The sequence below is a fragment of the Argiope bruennichi genome, chromosome 5 (assembly GCF_947563725.1).
Source record: "Argiope bruennichi chromosome 5, qqArgBrue1.1, whole genome shotgun sequence".
Classification (NCBI taxonomy): domain Eukaryota; kingdom Metazoa; phylum Arthropoda; class Arachnida; order Araneae; family Araneidae; genus Argiope; species Argiope bruennichi.
In genome coordinates, this window is record NC_079155.1 from 14259642 (window position 1) to 14275740 (window position 16099).

General features: G+C 30.7%; 1 protein-coding gene across 1 annotated transcript in view; it reads left to right on the forward strand.

Moving 5' to 3' along the window:
* The first annotated feature begins 360 nt into the window (after nucleotides 1–360).
* Nucleotides 361–16099, forward strand: part of LOC129968694 (4-hydroxyphenylpyruvate dioxygenase-like) — a 32759-nt gene continuing 17020 nt past the window's right edge. Inside the window, exons 1-10 of the mRNA XM_056082854.1 lie at nucleotides 361–517; nucleotides 1787–1813; nucleotides 6184–6246; nucleotides 6407–6554; nucleotides 7342–7424; nucleotides 9278–9367; nucleotides 9445–9548; nucleotides 11915–11992; nucleotides 13589–13751; nucleotides 15664–15735. Coding sequence (XP_055938829.1) covers nucleotides 515–517; nucleotides 1787–1813; nucleotides 6184–6246; nucleotides 6407–6554; nucleotides 7342–7424; nucleotides 9278–9367; nucleotides 9445–9548; nucleotides 11915–11992; nucleotides 13589–13751; nucleotides 15664–15735 — 831 coding nt within the window. The 5' untranslated portion in view covers nucleotides 361–514. The remainder of the gene's footprint in view (nucleotides 518–1786; nucleotides 1814–6183; nucleotides 6247–6406; nucleotides 6555–7341; nucleotides 7425–9277; nucleotides 9368–9444; nucleotides 9549–11914; nucleotides 11993–13588; nucleotides 13752–15663; nucleotides 15736–16099) is intronic.

Below are 16099 nucleotides of genomic sequence, written 5' to 3' on the forward strand. Positions count from 1 at the left end.
TATCCATTGTTGTGGGCACCAAAAAAAAAATTGTTACATATAAATGCTCAAAATATTCTCCACTAATCCTTCCCAAAATTCGAACTGAATCTAGAAAATCATTTTTAATTAAAACACTCGTCGAATTGTGTAACGCTAAAAAAAAAGGAATTTTCGATGAGCTTCGACAGATAAATTCAGATGCAAAATAGGAGCAATCGTCGAATCCTATTTGATTTCCTCCTTTCTTTTTCTGTCTTAAGAGCACTACATCACTTGTCTCTAGAACTCTGTTTTAAAAGAGCAAAACTATTTAATCTGGGATGTTTATCAATCTTGCGATGGGGCAAGAGGATAAGGAGATAAGGATGCGATAAACAAATCGGGATATGTTATTCGGATAATGCCATAGTTTATGGAAAGTTTCTCCGGGAACCGGCAGACGATAAAATCGGAAGTATATTCGAAAAGAAACTGTCAAAGTGAAGAGACACTCTCTGTTTTCTCCTTTTAAAGAAGACCACAAGAATCGGAGATGGTGAGTCGTTCTTCTTTAGATCTTAACATTCAGATATGTGTATATTTTTAACTAGTTTAATTAACATTAGTTGATTATTAATATTTTAATTAGATAATGAATACTTCCAGAACCCAGATCTATTAAACTGATAGCATAATTATTCTCAGAAAATCAGTTTTATTTAAGATATTTTTTACTATAAGTACTATTAAGTATTATACTTTTAAGATAAGTTTTGTTACTATATTAATGCGAATTTATCCATTCATTCTTTTAAATGTTGCTTTAAATATTTTTAATAAATAAAATAAAAATCACTTTTGATTTAATAGTTAGAAAGAAACTAATTAATATTTGGAACTCGTCAAATTCTAAACTAGCATGGAACAATAAAAATTTTTATATCCAAAAATTCTAATTAAGAAAAATTGGCTCTAAATAGGAGTGCACAAAAAGAAAACGGCAGTTTTTAAATTGTAAATAATAAATACTTATTTTTAATAAATAATCTAATACATACAAGAGAATTTTTGTTTGTTCGTATTTTAAGCGCTGCCGTTCATTTCATCCGATTGCGTTAAAACTTAGCCAACTTATTGCTTACACTTGCGCGAAAGTTATAGGCATAGTACAATTATCATATCTAATATATATAAAGGAATTTTTGTTTGTTCGTACCTTATGCGCTGTCATACCCAAGAAATTTGTTTGTTTTTGTTGAAGACGGAAAAACAAAAGAATATTGTCTTCCCTAAAGTATACTTGAATAATAAAGTTAAAAAAAATAGAATAAATATTATTTATACTTCTCCTTTACATGTCATTCAATTCAATCAATGAGTTTCAATTAAATTTATGAAAGAGCTGCTTTTTTCTTGTTTTCCTAAAAATTTTCAAATTTCAGATCAGCCGCTTATTTATGAACTCCATCTGCATTGATTACTTTGGACACGGATCACAACTAACATAAACGAATAATCATAATTAAGCTGTATTTTAAAGCAATATATTTTGATATATTAATGCATAATGTACAATATAGGAAACCTTATTTGAAATGAAATAATTTGTATCCTTCTTATAATTTTCCATAAAATAAAGAAAATTTTTGCAACTTATTGATAGTTATAACTCTCCCTTCACTGTATGCCTAAATAATTATTTAATGGGAAAAATACCAATTCCAATTTTAATTATTATCTATGAATTTAATTATTATCTTAAAATTATAATTGTAATTTACGTTGTTTTTTTACAATTATAGAATGAATTTATTTTCTTTTTCAGACTACTTACACCGATAAAGGTCCAAAGGTGAGTTGTATTTTTATGACAGGTCTCTTCTTATTATGACGCACTTTTTGATTTTTAATATTTATTAATTCTTAACATTCATTAATTTTTTATGACTTCCCCCTTGTAATTCTTTTTTAACCAAAACAAATTATAGCTAGGCAATCCTATCCACAAGAGAGAGAGAGAGTAAAAGGAACTGAAAATAGTTGCGGAATTTACAGGTGGTTATCAAAATAATAGAAATACTTGTGAATAAAAGTAGAATTTAAAAATGCACTTCTTAAGTATCAAATTATAATCATAGCTACCAGTTTTTTAATATAAAAATCATCTATCAAGAAATAGTGTGAGACAGGAGATGGAATTGGCCAGAATGATAATGCTATTTCTTATACAGCGGGACTTATCCAATCCAATCGTGATTTGATGAGGATGAACTAGTCATCTACCTTAACCCACACCGTTCCCCGATCTTAATATAATCGAACCGTTATGGTCTGTTTTAGAGAGTTCAATATGGAATCGATATCCTCCACCAGCATATCTCCCAGTATTTACACAATATCTCTATAAAAAATTGTACAATATTCTTCTGAACGTTATTCAACGCTTGTATGGTTCAATTCCTTGGTGAATCAAGTTATTATTACATCCCAAAAGTGGTTCTAAGCCTTATTAATAAAGATTCCTGTGGAATTTCTTTCAGTTGGGGTGCTTGCATTATTTTGATTAGCACATGTACATCTTTCTCACAAGATTATTATAATAGCATATAAAAATGTCAAGAAAAAAATGATGAAATTAAAATAATTTTTCAATTTTTGCCATGAAAACTGCATGAGAAATGTTTACCTAATTCCTTTATTAAATTCACAGAGAAACACATCCTCTAGTAGAGAAGTAGAGATAAAATCACTCTTCCGATTGTGATCTCGAATTTTATTATGAAGATGACTTTTTATCTGTCTTATATTTTGTCTGATGACTTTTAAGCCATTACTTCTGAAATATCGTATGAGATATATAAAAATTTGCATATGGATTGTTCTAGCTCTTGACATTTTCTTACCTGCATTGTTTATATGAATACATGAGCAAGAGAATGAAATCTTTTCTTAATGAACATATGTCTAATTCATGCGTTTTTATTTTTTGGTATACGCATTGCCTGCAATGTAGACTTTGCTATGTTAAAAAAGCGGGATTTGAAATAAACAGACAAAAGTTATCATAATATCATGTCATCTATATGCTTTTATTCTATTTGAAATCATCTGCTCTTCATGGTTTTCGAATTACCTTCTGAAGACTGTTCTTAAGACTGAACAACCTATCGGGTTAAATTCCAATCATTTTCAGATTATTGCAGTTTGCAGATTTCAAATTATTGCAGAAATGCAATAATTATTTTTGAAGGCAATATGATAATTCTTTATTCTCAGATCAAAATTCAGCTTTATCGTAAAAGGTTGTTTTGGTGTTATTATTTGTCGTGTTATTATTTCCAACTCGTTATAAATGTAAAAGCATTTGATAAATCTTGTTGCAAATAATATTAAGCTTCGTTCAAAACATGCAGATAGCGTCATCAAAAATATTAAAAAAATCTTTATTCTCGTTCTTATAATTATCTAACCTTCTGCTGATCTGATGTTGAAATATTTTTCCTTTGACTTTTTCTCATCTTATTTCCTATATTTTTGATCAGGCTGCGATAGTTATGAGGATGAAACATATTAGTTCACTATCATTCTAAACGATTCTAGATGAATCAGATAGAGTACTTAATATTTTTATCTGATCATTTTCACAGGAGCTGATGATGTTTCTTGTTGATTGAAAGATGATTCATGTTAATTTCGTAAACATCTCTATCTCCAGAAACATTATATTTCACAAGCATTATTTTTGCATATAAACATTCTTAATGTAATAAAATAAACATTCATAATGGGTATTTCTAACTTATATAACTAAAAATACTCATACAATACTGAAGTTTGTTTGTTTTTTCGGCTACATGGAATATATGATTCAAATATTCAAAAAAAATAATAATAATTTCAGGAAATGAATAGATTATTTTTATTTATTTTCTAAAATAATGTGAGATATTATCAATAAATTATTTTATTAGTTTTCGTTATAAAGAAGAAAATGCAATTCCAAGGCAGATTTCTTGGCAGTTTGAAGTGCGCATTTCAGAGCAAAATAGAAAAAAAAAAAGTTTCTAAGAATTCTAGATTTTAGTAGCATAAAGTACAAATACAAGAAAAAAAGCAATGTTTAAAAAAAGTAATTAATTTGGAACTTTTTGTTCTATTTTTTATATACATAAATTAGATTGTTATTTTGATTTCTACATCAATTCTTAGTATTTGTTGCATTCTATACCACTTATAATTAATATACAGAATATTTATTTTAATCGTGCCACGATAGATAATTTAAACCATTTGAGACAGGTTTATACTTCCAATTGAAAAAAAAATGCTTTAAAATTATCAAGAATATTTCATTTTGTGTCAATCAAAATAACTTATATTTGAAAAAATTATGAAATCTAATTTTTTTTGTAATGCTTTGATGTTTTATTAATCATATTAAATCAAATATTTTTGGTGTGCTATCATTTTAAACAAAAAATCCTTTATGAGAATAAAACTGATCTAATTATAAAGTTCCTAATGTCATTACTTTAGGCGATTTTAGACAAATTGATCTGTTGTTCCAAGGAGGATCATCCAATCGGTTTCCTCAAACTAGCCAAAGTTTGCTCAAAAATGATGGAATTCAAAATTTTATAACTCGGTCAATTTTAGATCGTAAAAGAGCTGAACTTTTTTTTTTTATTTAAAATGCTATTGTACCGAAAAAATATATTATTGAAAATAACTGATGGAATCAAGTGATTGTATAAAAATTTTGACTTCTTTTTTAGATTTTAAACTTTATTTTTTTTTTTGTAATTTATAAATTTAGCTTATTTTAAACTTTTTTAAAAATGCATTTGTTTTACCAAGCAATTTAAAATATAAATTTTTACATAATTTAAAGCATTTTTTCAAATGAAATTAAATGATGATCTCTGTTGTTTTAGAAATTAGTAATTTGCTTTCGATTAGAGTGGACATCCTATGTATCACGATAATATAGACGAATTATGCTTATATAAGAAATCTATCTGTTATATTTATTTAATTTTCATTATTGCAACGTTTTTGCCTCGTTCGTTTCTCTACAAAATGCTTACCACCAAGGTTTGGAGTACCAGTAACCTATAGGTGTTTTTTTTTATCCCCTTTAAGGTCTTATGAACGAGTATAGATAAAGTCTGACCATAAGGAATTTTTTTCTTTTTATTTTTCTTTCCTTCTTAAAGCAATTTTTTTCTGGTCTTAGAAAATTAATTTTTGTAGATAATTTTATGGTTCAAAAATTTTTAACCTTTTTTTTTTAATTAATAAAAAATCAATGTTAGCTCAAGTCACTGACGTATTTTGATCTTTTGCGATCTCAGACATTGCACATTATAAGACCCCTCTTTTAATTACTGGCCAATTTAGTTTTACATTTCAACATGTTTTTATCTTAATTAATGCATCACTGATTTTTTTTTAATAACTTCATGAAAATATATGTTTTTAGTTATTTTTTTATTAATATGCATATCTTGATAGAAAGGGCAAGAGAATAAAAAGCTTGCAAATTAATCATAATTATTATTTAATAATTTCTTTATAAATAAAATCATTCTTATTATTATGATAAATTACAAGGAAATAATAAATTTCTAACTAACTTAACATTAAAATTATTATTATGTTAGATGAATCAAGTGGATTATAACGTAACCAGTAATTTATATACTTATTCTAATGCATTACAACAAACTATTAATTAAACCTTTTAATTTAATTAATAATATTGGCTGCAAATGCAATTTGAAATTTCACTAATATTTCATAACTGATAATTTTTTTATCTCTTAAATAATACATTTATTTGGCAATTAAATTTCCAACTTTTTTTAATTGATATGACTGCGTTCCATTCTTCTGAGGCCTAGGCCTCCGCTACTGGTTCACTTTGTTTTAAAATCATTTCATGTTCTCTTTTGACATGGTTCGTAAAAATTTTGAATAAGAACAATTCAGTCTAAAGAAAATTTAAGTAAAAGAAAACGAGCCATGTTTTCAATACACAAGAAAAATAATGTAACTCAGTTTGATATTTTAAAAATTGACAGTCGCAATAATATGAATCAGTCATTATCAATTTAGAAGATGAAATATCAAATGCAGAGGCATCAAGCATATAGGACTTACTTTATATAAAATTTACAAAAATTTAGATTTGTTTTCAAAATTTTCTCATTTTTATTTTAGCCCGAAAAAGGGAGATTTCTGCATTTTGACCACATCACATTTTGGGTTGGAAATGCCAAACAAGTAAGTATTTTATACGAAAACCTTTTTAGTTCCAGTTAATCATAGTTTCCTATTTATCCTTTCCTGTAAATATTGGTAATCGTTTCATAATTATCTATTACTTCATTTCAAATCTTTTATATGTGAGGGTTTAAGTTCTAAATGTCAGTGCTTCTTATAGGCAGCTTCCTATTACTGCACGAAGATGGGTTTCGAGCCTTTGGCCTACAGAGGACTGGAAACAGGGTCGAGAGAAGTAGCTGCCCATGTGGTGAAACAGAACAGGATTATCTTCGTGTTTATGTCCCCTTACAATCCCGGAAACAAAGGTTGGTATTGCCATAGAATCATTTCTTTGTTGAGTCCCTGGTGATCATTGATTTTCCCTTTTTTCACATGATAATGATGGCATATGATCTAGAAATTGGATCATGCGGAATACATGATAAAAATTTTCTTTCCTAAGTATGAACATTATGGCATTAATTTAAAATGTTATGTAATTTTATTGTGTTTAAATTATTTACAAAATAGAAGTGGCGCTTTTCTATGAAAAACTATTTATATGAATATTGATCAAGAAGGGAAAAATCAATAAAGTGATTCACAATAACTCAAATTAAAGTATTGCTTATTTTTAATACGTCAAATTTTTAGTATACATTTAATACATATTACTATTATAAAAAGCGTTTTTAGAATAATCTTTGACACCCTGTTAATCTACAATTTCATTTGAAGAGTCTAGATTCGGATTCATAATAAATTTAGACGTAGAATTAATAAAATAATCATGCAACTCATAACATGCAATAGTATAATTTGAATTATTTCTCGATCACAAGTACTACCACGGACAGAGTTTGGCCACTCCATTTTTCTCCCACATACTTAAACTCCAAAATGAAACAAAAAGCGGGAAATTTATGCCTTTATTGATAATTAATGAAGACAAGTTTAACTTTAAATCCTTGACAGAAAATTCTGATAAAATTCTATGCATAAAAAATTATTGTTCTGTAAAAAAATTTCACAACCTTAGTGGATCTAATTATAACTCACATTTTAAAAGGCTCAGATCTAGCCAATTTAATTATGAACATTCCTTCTTTCTAGAAATGGGTAACCATCTCGTGACTCACGGAGACGGAGTGAAAGATATCGCTTTTGCAGTGGAAGATTTAGATGCGATCGTCGAGGTGAGTCACAATTCCATACGTTTTTTATTAACTGGATTCGTTTCATGTTTCTTAAGATGAAATTTCATAACAGAATTTTATTTCATTTTTTGATGTATTAGAATTTTGGAATATTTTATACTTATATATTTTCAATGGCAATACACTATTCTATTATTTTCTCTACCTAGTTATCAATTAATTCAATTTAAATTTAATTCCTGGTAGTTAATTTGAAATGGAAAAAGGCAATAACGTCTTATAGCGGGACCCGGACTTACATGGACACTTTAACATTACTCCAAGATTGCCAAGTTCCATAAAGCATAGTGTAACCATCTTGGCAATATATCTTTGTTATTTGGCAATTGAATATGAGGCCCCACTATAATATATGAAGAAAAAATTTATTTCAAAAGTAAAAAGTAAAAAATAAATAATTAATTTTTTTAATAATTACTTTTTAAAGGCTAATAAAGATTCTTTAAAACTTTTATTAAATTTGATTTGTGTATACAGAATGTTTATAAATCATGGGACTAAATTTAAAGGCATGCCAGACAAACATAAATAAGTTACTTTTATAACATAACACAGGAAAACAAAAAAAGAAAGAAACCACTACATAGGATAACTGAATAATGTGCCAATGCATGTAGTGGAAAACAAATTATGCAGAACAATTCGTCTGGCATATTCAAATTAACAGTATTAATCTCTACTAATAATAAAGATGTGTGTGTGTGTGTGCGTGCGTGCGTGTGTGTCAACGCTCTGTCTTTAGATCAACAGACAGCAAATTTAACTCAAACACCATATTCGAATTTAACTCAAATACCAAAATCTTATTTAAAATTTAAAATAATTAAAAAATAAGCGAAATTTTGTTTCTTACAATAACATTCCAACCATTACTGTAAAAAATAACTTTTACATCCTTTTAATATTTAAAAAAGTTTTCTTTTTAACTAAACTGATTTAACTATCATACAAATTTTTTCTTGAATTTTGGCAATTTTTTTTAAACAAAAGTATTTTTTGCCCGATTTTTAACAACAAATATAACTGTTGAATTAAAATTTAACCTATTTCATTATTCTGTCGATAATTTTCTTCATTGTTGTAAACTAAAGAAAAAGGATTCTATTAAATATATGTATAGTTTACATGAGGGATAAAAAAGTGGTTAGAGGAAACGAAGAGTTGTGTTTCTATCAGCACTATAATATTATAGGACTTGACTCCATCAGGATGTTTTATGTACACAGAAATCAGAGCACATCTAAAGCTATTGAAACAACGTGCATTTGATGTCTTTCCCAATTTTATGCTTAAAAATATTTTCTGGTGGAAATTATGAACATTAAGTAATGCATAAGACATTTAATTGACAGTTAATATAACCAATATTCATAGGAGTGCAGATTTACAATAATACAACAACTCAATAGTGTGTGTAACAATATGCGAAGCACTTTGGACGGTTAGTCCTTTGTCATTTATTTTAAGTAATACTAAGATTTGTAGTTACTATGCTTCCTACATGCCATTATCGCATCTATCTTGCTAAGGATGATTTGTAATGTTATCAGGCATAGTATGTAAAGCTGCATTCCTGCATAGGACTTGTTATATTCCTTTAATCCCATTTTGCATAATTTATTTGGTGTCTCGATTTCTTTTACTTAATTCTTTGGAAAATAGTCCCTTGAAGCAACCCTCTTTCTTTTTGTGGTGGTAAAAGTGATTCGTTTCTAAAAGCCTGTCATTTTGTTAAAGTGCGTCCTATGATTTTAGAAGGACTCTTAATCTGTTTCTCAACAAGAACTGCAGATGCTACTCTAATGTTTTCTTTTTTGTTCTTTCCATTAAAGAGAGCTAAACTGAGGGGTGGCAAAATCGTTCGAGACATTTGGGAAGAGAAGGACGAAGGCGGTACTGCTCGATTTGCTGTGGTGCAGACCGTAAGTACAGCTCTTTGTTTAATATAGAATTAATTAACGCATGCTTTGTCAAACTGTGACATTGTTCCTTTCTTCAGTTTGGAGACACCACTCACACGTTCATCGAAAGAGCCAACTACCACGGTTTGTTCTTGCCCGGATATAAGCCACCGATACAAAAAGATATCAGCCTCAAAAGCTTGTAAGTATTACTATTATGTTCAAAAAGTTTCGACACTTATTTTATTTTGGCTGGAGCCGTTTATTTGGCGTTTTTAGGAACTAATTACCTTGAATTTATTTTTTGTATCATTCATAAAATGATGCATTTTCAGATTGGAGATATTTTTGCCACATCCTTCAAAAACTTTGGCCGTTTCACTTCTTCGTCAAAGGAATAAAAGCTCATGGGAGAATAACTTGGTTCTAGGTTTAATTTAGTTATATTAACGTCCTATTTTAAAGCAATACTAGGGATATTTTGGGAGGGACCTCGTAGTTTTGAGCGTCGGTCAGAAACTGAGCTTGCGCCCCCCTCTTCAAGCTTCCGCATCACACCAACGGGAGGACATTTGGCCCCGAGGGATTTAACATGCAACAGACCTGATTAATTATATTACATGATGGTTCTTCGGTGGAATCGGGTCTTGAACCTGAGGCCCTCTGGTTCCGAAGTCAAAGCCTTACCACCAAGCCACTGCGCCCCCCACCTGATTATAAGAATTCCGGATTTTTTTTTTTTTTTAAAGTAAAAAGATACCACATGAGTTACGTGTGTGCGTTATATTTCTTTCAAATGGATGAAGCTGAATTTGTGAAGCCAATCATATAATACTCTCTGCTATTTTTGCTGAAAGTGGCAACAACAATTCATTAACATTTAATAATATTTTTCGGGAAACTCCACAACCTTTTAAACGCCGTGTTATTTTGACAAAATATCTTGCATATTTGAAGATTAACAACGCAATAGAAAGTGGGTCAAAAAGAAAATATACTTTTGTAGATAATAAAGAGATGATACAAGCGTATTTCACAAACATTGAAGCTGTAAAAATAGATAACCACGCAAAACTATTCCGCTTCACCTAATCAAAGAAATTTCAGATTAAGTTGAATGACTGGCCACTGTACAATCTTTCCCGTAGGAAGCACGTCCCGTCATCGGTAGCCTAGCCCCATTATTTCTGTACCCACTCAGGTGGCGAGAACCAAGCACCATTCTGGAAGCTTCTCATATTCATATCTGAAATTTCCCTTTGTGGAAATGGAAAAACAAATAAGCATCACTTCATAATTTGAAGAAAAGCAGGGCCATTTCTACAACAAATTGCAATGTTGGTGATGACTATAATGGTTCGAAATTTAAACTCTTTAATTTAACGGGAAATCAAAGTTAATCAAAGATTTTCTGCCTGCCGCATTTGATTTCGAAAATCAAGATTCTTCTAATATTTTCTGAAAAATCTAATAGCTTTGCAATGGCTCAGAATAACAAAATGCACTGGCATTTAAAGAGAATCCATTTATGGCCAAAATATAGTGAGAAAAAAAATAATGAAAAATGGAAAAGGTGGTTTCAAATCAAATTAAAGATTTATTTTAAGAATTCATTAGCAGAATTTTTTTGTGTTCTTAATTAAATTTACATACTTGCATCGAAATCTCTGTTGTATTCACTGACACGTATTAATTTTAGAGATAATTGAATTACATCCTTCCACGTTTCATTTACCCTACATTTTCCAATCAATAAAGATTTGATATCTTCCCATTGAAAATATTTTTATGCATTTATACATGTCTATCAAAATTAAGTATTTATCTCTGTTTCTGCCAGACAAAGGAAAGAAATTTTTATTTATTGAGTCAATTTTGTTTACTATTGAAAAACAACTTTATGCTTAATTTAGTTATATTAACGTCTCATTTTAAAGCAACGCTAGGCTATCTTGGGAAGGACCTTGCAGTTTTGAATCGCGGTCAGATGACGAGGCCGATACCTGATCCGGCAGCCCCATCCTCCAAATTATGTTATATATGCTTTTAAATATCATTCATTTAAATAATCTCAAATTTATGACAGTACATATACTGTAGATGAAGAAATTTTACTTGTATTCATTGGCTAGCTATGCAAGTATATGATATGTTTAACATACTACACCAACGGGAATAAATCTAGTCCCGATGGATTTTACATGCACAAGGCCTGCTCACACGATGAAAATGGAGCCCTTTCATCCCGAAGGCGGGACCTTACTATCAGGCCACCGCGACCACAATTAGCTTTGTAAAACTGAATGTTCAAATAAGCAGTGATTTTTTTAATAGGCGAATTTAATATCACTTGTATTGCTTCGTTCATCCCACATAAGACAGGTTTTTATCAGCAACTTTTTAATCAAATTACAAAATTAATTCATCCACTCATTTTTTAGTAACCCGATTGATTTTCTTCCCCTTTCATTGTAAAATTTAGTAATATTTTTTACTAAAATTATTCAAACGTAAAATAAATTTGGGTTTCATGACATAACATTTCTGATAGAGAAAAATTTATTTCAGGCCTCCAGCTGGATTGGACTTTATTGATCATTGTGTCGGAAATCAGCCCGATGACCATATGGTTCCAGTTTCCGACTGGTAAGTCTACCAACGAGAAGCTCAGAAAATACTGTGATGAAAGTAATAACATTGTAAAAAAAAACTTTCATGAAATTAAAAAAGATTAATTGGTGATATTACAAAATATGTTGAAAAAATAATATCTCAGGAGTCCTTATGAAATATTAAATCACAACTCCGAAACTTAACTGGCATATTCTCTAACAAAAGTGTTATCTTTGAAAAGGAGTTGCATGGCATTGACGCACGTTAGTTACGAATTTTTCTTTTTACTTTCTCATACGAAGTAGAGAGGTATTGCAATAGTCGAAAAATTCGAACTCGAGATTTTGACGAATCTCCACGTTTCGGAACTCCCGAGTTCGAAAAATACATTTTTGGCATTATGTCTGTCTGTGAACACGATAGCTCAAAAACGCTTCGGCTAAGCAGATGAAATTCGGTTTATAGACTTGAGACCAAATTTGTAAATTGATATCAAATTTCGAGCGAAATGAATTCAAAAGAAGTCTGTCTGTCTTTCTTTTCGATATACAAGGGAATTCAATAATCATTAAACACAAAATTCTTGACAGATAAAATTTGATAGCCAGGTTTAGAATCTAAAATATAGAAACGTATCAAATTTTGAAAAAAAAATGCGTCAAACGATGCACATTGAACACAAGAACTCATAAACCTAACCACTTAAATCAATAAAATTCGGTGTGTCATCTTGTTACTACAACTGAAATTCTGTGTCCAATTTTGATATCAATGGGTCCATCTTTAGACATTCAAAATATAATGTCACGTAGGTACTTTAGTATGGAACTCAATGGCACACACAAGGGGTAGAGCTAAACCAATTTATTAACTCAACTCTGAACTGAGAATACAGTGACTGACAGATCTTCTGCTTTTATACAAGCAGAGAAAGTTCAGAATACTCTTCTGGAGACAGTAAGAAAAGTCCAGAACACTTGTCTGGTAAATTAAAGAAAGGTCCAGAATCTTCTGGAACATGAAATAAAGGAAAACATAAAATCGAGGAATTAAGTATTTACATATACTATTAATCGCATTGTCTCTAGCGGGATTCGAACCCAGGTCTCTTGATCATGAGACCAGTGCCATGACCATTCGGCCATGGGTGGACTGTCTTTCTTCAATGCGGCAATATATTGCCACGATTTATTCTGTAAAAAAATGATATATTCATGGCAAAAATCTTTATTTTGTAACTATTCTTTGTCAATGCTATGCAAGGTATTCACGGCTTTACCCAATTTTTGTCAAGGAAAGGTAGCGGGATTTGAACCTAGGTCTCTTGATCATAAGACCAGTGCCATGAACATTCGGCCATGGATGGACTGTCTTTCTTCAATGCGGCAATATATTGCCACGATTTATTCTGTAAAAAAATGATATATTCATGGCAAAAATCTTTATTTTGTAACTATTCTTTGTCAATGCTATGCAAGGTATTCACGGCTTTACGCGATTTTTGTCAAGGAAAGGGGATAAAAGACTCATCTGAGAGTTAGCGAGAAAATTTCAGAAAGAGCACTCCCATTAATTATTATTATTACTATTATTGATTGAATGGGAAATAAATATTGGTTCGATTGTCAGGTACGAGAAGAGTTTGATGTTCCATCGATTCTGGTCCGTGGATGACAAACAGATCCATACGGAATATTCCGCTCTGCGATCGATCGTCGTCACCAACTACGAGGAGACCATCAAGATGCCCATCAACGAACCAGCTCCCGGGAAGAAGAAGTCCCAGATTCAGGTAATCTTGGATTCTTTCGTAGACACTGGCTCTCTTTGAACCAAAACTGTAACATTCTTCAATCTAGCGCAATTTCACTATAGAGGGTGATCATAAAGGAATATCCTAACTTTGCAAGCCTGTCAAAAGAAAATAAAAAGAATTATAACTTATTATTCGTCATAAATTACAAATAATGAAAATTTAAATTCTACACAGATATAAGTGTTCATTACAAGCTCCTCGAAAAATACGAACGATATCAAGATAATACAATAACTCATCCCAGAATCTCTGATGTGATGCTTTGAAAACCTACAGATATGCATGTCTTCAGTTTATCAAGGTAGCACGGAAACAAACTCCAGCGCAAGAGAAGAAAATCAAGTATCGTCATGGACGCATATCTGCATCTTTTCAAAGCTTACCACCTAGCACAAGAAACAGAAAAAATTGTGGGATGAATTATTGTACTGCTTCGATATGCTTCGTATTTCTGGAGAGACCCCCCCCCCACACACACACACACTGAATACTTATAACTGTATTGAATTTAAACTTTCAATTGCTATTTTTTTATTAAAATAAACAGCAAAGATACATTTTGTTTTGCCTTCTTTTAACTGACATACAAAGTTGGGGGTACTCATTTATAATCATATTGTATAATGATATAGATATTCATATTTGTAAACGCAGTATGATTCAGAAATGGTCTCCTACATTTGGTGGTGAGGGACGGAGCAGCAAAAGAGCATGATTTCAATAAAAAAGTATGATGAATATTTTGGACGGAGCACCTGGACTCTATGGTCCTACATCTCGAGACCTAATGGTTATTTTATTTAGACCTAGTTAAGCCGATCTAGTGTAGGGGTAGCTCGTCTTCTGATCTGGGCGTCCCGGGTTCGAGTCCCGATTTGGGCATGGTTGTTCTTCTGTGTTCTATCTATGAGGTGTGGGAATGCACCCCCTCCCAAGTAGAAAGGGGTTGTGTAAACAAATGTGACGCATGAAGTAGCTAAGTTGTACTCTTGGTCCTAGTTGGAGGTACTGAAAAACGAAATACCCTCACTCGGCTTAAATCGCTGATAGATCTGTCAGCGGGCTTGTAAAGTGCCGTAAGTAACAACAACAGACTTAGTTAAAATATTGCTTTAACCCTTGATACTGCTGGTGCCTTTGTTTTCTTTTTATCTGAAAGGGAATTATTATTTAGTGTCATGGTATAACCCATTCATTCCTCCTTTCGCTTAACATTCACACACACTCTCATAAAGGAAAGTACGATCGCAAGCTTCATGCTAAAGATCAATTTATTCTCGGAGGGTGAAGTCTGGAAATTGGTACAAGCAAGGTCCTTTTCAAGATCAAATCTCTTTCTTTTCCGCATTATCAGGATACAGTAGGTGCCCTAAAAATTTTAACTCATCCAAATGATACGCTTTTGCAATGCTGTGAATGTTTTCCTGCGAACGTTTTATGCTACGGTATGAGGTGGTTGAGGTGTCATTCTTAACCGTGTTGCTGTTTCATCTGTATTAGCTGCGTATTGCTGTGTAATTAACTTGTTGAATGACAACTGCTGGAAATTATCAGACAGTATAACACGCGAATAGAAATTTTGGGCCCACTTTGCGCTCTACTATGTTATGAGTACGCACTTACCTTCCTGTGTGAAATCGTGTTTCTTTCACTTTTCGCATTCGCTCAATTAATTGTAACGATCAGTTTTGAGCCCCTGTATAGTTTGTGTAAATGCAAGATCGATTTATATTTAAAGGTTTTCATTCACAATTCATTTCATTTAATTGGATATGTCTTTATTATTATTATTATTTCGTAATTATATATTATCGAAACGATATTGATGACAGCAAATTATGTGGCTGTTGGATAGACTATATTGATATTATCAATTTCTCTTTCTTAGGAATATGTTGATTATTACGGTGGACCTGGAATCCAGCACATTGCCTTGAACACAAAAGACATCATAAAAGCGGTATAAATAATTATTCCTATTCTAGTGACTTACTATTAATAACTCTATTTGGTAAAAGGTGCAATGGTTTTCTTAAGGTTTTTAAATGACTATTTGAATTTAAAATTTTTGTATAACGAAATATATTTTTAGTTTCATTTAAATAGTACGATATGGAAAAAAATTGGATTGTTTCAAAACTTTTCCGGTAATTATTTATAAATTAAAACTTTTGGAGAATTTTAAATTTTTGATAGTTTACCTAATTATTTATTTTGAAGGGAAACAACAATGAATGATTTAAAGATCAAAATAAAATGGCTTTTTGTCATAATATTATAAATTATAATTTTCTTTAATGATTGTCATATTTTTTATTCCTATT